The 7,184-nt window shown below is 34.7% G+C and overlaps 1 protein-coding gene across 1 annotated transcript; it reads right to left on the bottom strand.

The window, feature by feature from the left end:
- Positions 1-1,092: 1,092 nt before the first annotated feature.
- LOC146467543 (uncharacterized) lies at positions 1,093-6,330 on the bottom strand. The gene is made up of 4 exons (XM_085125825.1): positions 6,210-6,330; positions 4,956-5,339; positions 2,525-2,995; positions 1,093-1,894 (listed from the first exon to the last, which is right to left on the bottom strand). The coding sequence occupies exons 1-4, from the start codon at positions 6,259-6,261 to the stop codon at positions 1,644-1,646; spliced, it is 1,158 nt and encodes a 385-aa protein (XP_084981951.1). The 5' UTR covers positions 6,262-6,330; the 3' UTR covers positions 1,093-1,643.
- Between the last annotated feature and the right edge of the window lie 854 nt (positions 6,331-7,184).

The following is a 7,184-nucleotide window of genomic DNA, read 5'->3' as shown; positions in this document are numbered from 1 at the left end:
AAGTAATTTTACCCTCGGTGAAAGGAAAATTAAGAAAAAATGCCCTCTGTTTCGTCCAAACAGCATTCAGTAATTTTGCCCTTTTTGTTATAAGTAATAGAAAAAGCTATCGCAATTTGTGATAACCGTCGTCGCACTTTTGTAAAAGACTGGGAATGAACTCTTTTGAATATTGTAGTTAATCTCCGTGGAAGTGCCTTCTTTGTAGTCAGTCCGGTGCCCGCCTTGTGTAATCGTAGGTGCTTCTATTGGTTTGACGTATAATAGTATGGCTAGTCTGGCTGGTATTGCTCCGTCGCACTTTGTCTCAATTTAAAACTGTCTCAATTTGTTATAATCGTCGCACTTTGTAATAAAATTGCCGGGTTTTGTAATACATATCGCACTTTTAAATAACACTTGTCGCACTTTGTAATAAAAAAGCTGTCGCATATTGTAATACATTTCTCACTTTTAAGTGACTCTTGTACCACTTTGTAATAAAATGCCGCTCTTTGCTAAACACATTGCACTTTTTAATAACACTTTTCGCACTTTGTAATAAATTTGGAAATAGAACTCTTTTAAATATCTTTGTACAGGAGGCCCATAGTCATGCCTTGTGTAAACGTAGCTGCCTCTATTGGTTTGACGTATAATAGTATGGCTAGTTTGCTCTGTCACACCTTGAAACACCTGTCGCACTTTGTAATAAAAAAAAGAATTGTCGCACTTTGTTATAAACACCATCGCACTTTGTAATAAACTTGGAAAGAGAACTCTTTTAAGTATTCTAGTTAGTCTTGTGTGTGCTTCCATTGTAGTCATGACTTGTGTAATCGTAGGTGCATCTATTGGTTTGACGTATAATAGTATGGCCAGTTATTTATTTATTTATTTATTTATTTATTTATTTGTTTATTTTTCTTTTTAATTTCCAAATTTGGTGTATGTTTAGTTCTCGCACGTGTGTATGGTTTTTACAAGTTAATTGATAACGCAGAAATAATGATGTGTGATTACTTAGAAAAGAAATGTTTGGATTTTCCCGAGGTGAAATTGGTTACACGAGAAGAGAGTTTCTCTAGAGAAACCTTAAGTTGCAATTTATTACAAATTGCAACAAAAAACGTGAGAGATTACTTTGAAAACAAAGCACTTTTTTACGGATATACAGTGTTGAATACATCAGAATTATACTACAAAAAATTGTGATATCTATTCAAATAGCCAAGCACCGTTGCTAAGCCAAGTGTTCCTAACAATTTAGACCGGATTACCACGAAATCTCCTCGGGATGATTGGTCCGTTTAATTAGGGGATTGTCACACCTTTGTGACTTCTTGTTTTGCATTTTGTTTTTCATTTTCCTCAAAAGAGCTGTAACAATTAATTAGTTTTGTTTTCTAGAAATTTCAAATTTCACTTTTAACTTATTTTGGGCGAATAAAACTTTTTTGATCATTTTTATACTCCGATCAGAGCAGTAACCTTAATTACAAGTTAAGATCACCTTGTACACCCTGCGTCACGTGATCACGCATAACACAAATCTGAATCTTTATCACTTCTGAACACAATGAAACTGTATGTTTTATTTCGTTCCATGTTGACATTGTCGCATTATTATTGTTATTTTAGCTTGAAAGCTTTGCCTTTAACCATCATCCTACATTCTCATAATACGTGTAACCAGGCCTCTTGATGAAACTCTTAGGATGCTGGTTTTTAGTTACGCTATTCAACTCGCAGTTCTTTGTGGGTAATGACGAAGAATACTCAAAGTTGAACGACAGGCAATGGGAGTCATCTTGGCACTTTTTAAAACACTGCATGACGTCATTGACCTTGTGTTGAGACAGAGGACGCCTGGAGAGACCATGATCTACGTCGTCAAGTGTCGCTTGAAAAACCCCTGTTGAAAGGAATAAAAATCAGTCCCGCTATTTACAGCGAGAGGTGGAAAATAATACACAACTGTTGCATGTCAACAGATATTCTTCTAGACCGTCACTCCATCGTCTATACGGAAACGAAGTTTCAAGACAATTCTAAGCTTACTTTTTCACTTTTTTATGATGTTCTAATTGCAAATCAGTGATCAATCAGTTTGTTTCTTCTTTTCCCTTTCGACCTTCTTGTAAACTGTACTCAGAGGAAGCGAGAGAGGTAAATAGTAGCAATATGGAGGCCCATTGTGACAAATCTAAACAATGCGTAGAATAACAGCAACAACAATAAATTTATTTTATTCCACCAATAAAATGGTATAACTTGTAATAATCAAGGATGAGGGAGTGCGTTCGATGATCTCGATCCCAATCATTCTGTCCTTTGCCAAATCGATGATGATGTTATCCGTCCCTGCAAAATCTGCGGGGGTAGCCATAATTACGCGTCCCAAGATCCATTCATTCATTCCATTCATTCGTTGATCGACAGTCTCATACAATCTCGACTCCAAACGCAATTAACAAGGAGTGCGTTCTTTCTACGTCGAACGCAATCAGTTTATAAACATATAGGTTTTAGTCTTGCGGCTTACCATTAGACTTCGATTGTTTTAGAGCCACTTCAGAAAGCCTGCGCCTACAGAACATCTTCGAATGATCCTCATCAGCGATTGATATCCAAAATGCTTCGTCACTTATATCCGGGACCTTGCCCCATGTAGTTTCTCGTTTAGAGAAGTTTGAGACGGCCTTGGCCCAGTGACTATCGTCAAAGTCGTCAGTAGCCCAAGACAAGTCTTTCATATTGCCGTGTTTTGAAAGACTGAAACATTTCCATCGTGTGTCAGTAACCAGTCCATTGCTTGCACTTCCAATAATCCACGGCTTGCTTTTGTAATTAAGACATCTCACAGCCAGGACTGGGGAACCCGGACTGAGGGTGTAATTTGAAGAAATATTTGCTGCATTGTTTGAAAAAACCACAAGCTTACCAGAGTGTCTGTCAAAAACTGACAATTCTCCTTTGCATGACAGCTGTACTTGAAGTTGTTTCGTGTTTTTAGCTGAAACATAAAGCATTAAATGTTTTTGCAATGGAATGACAATGAAAAGAAAGTACACGATCTGTTTAAAAAAGAGGGTGAAAGCACTGGGACTTTCTCCCTCGTTATAAATTTACCTGCAGAAGTCCTTATTTTGTCAGCCAATTGCACTGAACACTGCAGGTATTGTTGTTAATGGTTTCACACTTCGGGCGTAATAACCAACGATATGTAACCCAAAATTTAATGTATTTGAATTAAAACGGAGTTGCCAGCAATCCAGTTAGTTAGCTGTTCTCATGACCCTGCTCTGTATAAGTTTGTTCTTATTATAAAAATTACTTTTGAAAGAGAAAGGCAATTCTTTCTCTTTCAATGGCACATCTTTTATATTCTTGTGATTCCATATTTTATTAAATACATGTGCTTAATCGATCACATTTTATAATGTATTATATATTCTTTTATTTATTGATATGTATTTAAACTAACTATTAGTATAAGATTGTTAATTAATTATTATTATTATTATTATTATTATTATTTTTTTTTTTAGTAAATAATAATGGTAACTTTATTAAAATATTCCAAGGAAATTGTTATTTACAAGTTGAAAGTTAAAAACGGAGCTATTAAAACCTATTTACAATTCTTGTCGATTAAAAAAAGAAACTATTTTCAAACACATTATTCTTTAAGAAAAAGAAAAAATATTATTATTATTATTATTATTATTGTTATTATTATTATTATTATTATTTATTACTTATTTATTTGTTATTTATTTATGACAGCAAACTGTAAAATCACTCAAGTTTTAATAGAATCAAACTGTATCTAGTAGATTTTATTCTTGTACATAATAAAGTTATCATTCCCTTATTATTATTATTATTATTATTTTTTTTTTTTTTATTAAAAAAACTATTGTTATTATTATTATTAAAAATGACCAACTCTTTTAAAACACAACACTATGCACTCCTAAAAATTATGTACATTTTCAGCAAATATAAAATTCTCGTATTCAAATCATTATTATTATTATTATTATTATTATGATTTTATTATTGTTATTATTATTGTTATTATTTTTATTATTACTATTATTATAATTATTATTATTTTCATTATTATTATTATTATTATTATTATTGTTATTATTATTATTATTATTATTATTATTATTATTATTATTATTATTATTATTATAAAAATCATATTTTGTTTCCATATGAATGGAAACTAATGTTCATTTGAAAAAAAATTGCACTTACCCTCGCTTTCACAGTGAGGCTTAAAGCAACTCGGAAATAGCCAATAGGACATTTTCACTACGGCGTCATTTGACTACAACTACCGGAATTTTTCAGTTTTTTGTTTTCTCGTGCTAATTACAGCTATTGTTCTTTGCTCTCCACTGGGATTACAAAATTTGAATTTGAAAAGGAAAAAAAAATGAATTCTGGTAGTTGTAGTCAAATAACACCATCATGAAAATGGCCTATTTGCTTGACCAATGTTTCGGGGAATCATTCTTTATTTATTTTGAGCCTACATTTTTTCATGTAAAATAAAAAATAATGCCAGTTTGAACTAAACATTGACACTAGTCGATAAAGAAAGGATTGAACAAAAAAAAATCTTATATAGAGCCTGGTATTAGCTATGGCCGGCGACTTTCAAGAAAACGTCTGGAGGTTACTTTGCACGAACTTATTTATCGGCCCGATTACGTAGCTCAAGGTTCAATCGCGTCAGCCATTAATGCCGTCATTAATTTGTCACAATTTGTCGGCCGATATTGTGTTTCACGAAGTGGAAATCGGTCTGATTAAAAAAAATATGTATCAATGGCACAGATTTTTACAAATTGGGCCGATTTTTTAACGCTCATTCGTTTTCTTTGTCAAACTAGGCTAAATTGACAGCATTAATCAGCACGTGTAGGTAAGCATTAATACCTGGGATAAATACTCACCGGTACTTTCACCGCAGTAACGCAAATAACACGTTGGAGGACTCCTCAAGTAGTACACATAATAGCTACCACAATTACGAATCATTATGTTATTTTTCCATAGACAGCAGCTCGAGCGCCAGTGATAACAAACTCTTCTAGTCACCCGTCCTTCCTGAACAGTCGGGTGCTTACCATCCAGCCAACCAGGAGCGTGAGTACCGCAGTGTCTCTTGGGAACGCATTTTTCTGGGATGTGGTCACCAGCCTCCCCGGCCATTCGATACCAGCCTTGTCGCAGCAGATGAGAGCGCCGATCGCATTTGTATATTGAGACATTGTTGAAGCTTGTTGAACGGTCGGCGTCACTGAGGGTTTTATAACTTCTACATTCAGCAGGTTCTCCTGTAAATTTGGAAACACATTATTATCGATCAATCCGGGAAGTCAATCATTATCATAGAATGATATTAAAACAATTAGTCCACGAGCGCGCGTTGGATATGAGATGATAGATAGCCAACGAGGCGCGTAGCGACGAGTTGGCTATAATCATCTCATATCCAACAAGCATGAATGGAATTATTGTTTTATTAAAAATGACCAAGAAAAGTTGCTAGATCTTGCTGATTTAATTTGGCTTTGTAAGAACAACCCTAAGATAATTTAATGGTCGCTATTTCTCGTGCATGGCAAAAAAGGGCTCTTATGCCATGGCCGCTAAGCCAACGAAATCCCTGGAATTGCCTTATACAATGATCCAGTTTTTTTAAAAAATAATATTACAGAATGGGTAATATGGTGAGGTTTTTTGGCGCTAATTGTATACAAACCGAGGAAATCCGCCTGTAATTTTTGTCTCATTCCCAAAAAAATAAGTAACTTCAAAGAAAGGGTAGGCAATTGCAACCAAGAAAAGCAAATATCGCATGCGTTTGCAAGCATTATATATCGGCCGTGAACATCCGTCATCGTTTTCTTTAATAAACATAACTTTAAAGAACGGTTTGTAATGCAAATGCTGCACTATTCAGTTTAAACACAAAAGAGAGGAATTGGCCGTTTTAAACTCATACTTTTCTTTGTAATATCTTAGCTTGCTACGTCAGTTGGTAAGAAATTAAAACTTGACTCCTGCCATTAAGCTAATTTCTACAATGACAATCGTTTACAAATAAGTGATCGTGAAGAAAAATTGCCAAATTCCAGCTAACCGTTCTTGTTGGATTTATACGTTCACTGACATGTCATTGATATTATTTGTTTGTTACTTACCCGACAAAAATGGAACGACAGTGAGAAGAAGATACAATGTAACGATACTCATGTCCTTGGAGAGGAGAAATTTGGAGAAAATTTCTCACAACCTGTTAAAGAGATTGAGCAACAAACGTGCTCGCTCCTTCAAGAGAGTAGTTTCGTTGTTTCAGCTGCTGACTAATTGTCCCTTCGGCGACTATGAAAATCATCAAAATCGGTTTCTGTTCCTAAATGTCAACAATATGATTATGCATCTCACGGAGAGAGTCGAGAACCAGACTTAAAGACGACGATCCATTCATTTCAAGTCACGCCGGGTTGCAAGCTGATGTAGTAAATATGTGTTAGGCCTTTTAAAGTTGAAATCTAAAACCAGATTCTTCTGGAGCAATTAGCCCTGTTCAAGTGGCGCCTTTCCGGGGTGTCAAATTCAATTTATTTAAGTTCTACAGAAATTGGACTGTTTATTCAGGCGCCGAATTTAAGCTTACTCTCAGTGCGTCCTATACGTTTCTATTTTAGGAAAACTTGATTCTTGCATAACTGTCATTCGATCGAGTAAGGTTCCGATTCCTGTCGAACAGCTATAAGATATTCATTAAGGCCGATTAAAATATCGAACTTGCGAATCGAATTCGAATTACTGGAAAGCCTTATACTGAAAGATACGGAAGAGATTTTAATTACTGTAAAAACTAACTGCAAAAATTGAGATATCCTTTCAAATGGCTAAACATTGTTGATAAGTCCACAGTCAGACGATTGCCTTTTTTGTCTTGTTTTGTTTTGTTTCCTCTAAATATTAATAATACTAACCTTTACTAAAGGCAACACTTTGAGCCACCAAACTTGCAGAACCCAGTGCTGGACTGGCCGGTGATTGCTCTCAGTAATCTTATCAAAAAAAGGCCAAACGCTAATTCAAGTTAAAGTAGGCTCCTTTTTTTCTTTTAACCTAACATTTTACTATACAACTTGTTTCCATTCAAA

The sequence above is a fragment of the Pavona decussata genome, unplaced genomic scaffold (genome assembly GCF_977016875.1).
Source record: "Pavona decussata unplaced genomic scaffold, jaPavDecu1.1 SCAFFOLD_135, whole genome shotgun sequence".
NCBI lineage: Eukaryota > Metazoa > Cnidaria > Anthozoa > Scleractinia > Agariciidae > Pavona > Pavona decussata.
This window is presented reverse-complemented; position numbering and strand designations above follow the sequence as displayed.

What these genes read in the sequence shown, in the direction of transcription:
- LOC146467543 (XM_085125825.1), bottom strand. Translation starts at nt 6,261, where the DNA reads ATGAGTATCGTTACATTGTATCTTCTTCTCACTGTCGTTCCATTTTTG. An exon ending in TGTCGTTCCATTTTTGTCGG is followed by an intron (nt 5,340 to 6,209) that starts GTAAGTAACAAA and finishes CCAAATTTACAG; the next exon opens with GAGAACCTGCTGAATGTAGA. An exon ending in TTACTGCGGTGAAAGTACCG is followed by an intron (nt 2,996 to 4,955) that starts GTGAGTATTTAT and finishes TTTATGTTTCAG; the next exon opens with CTAAAAACACGAAACAACTT.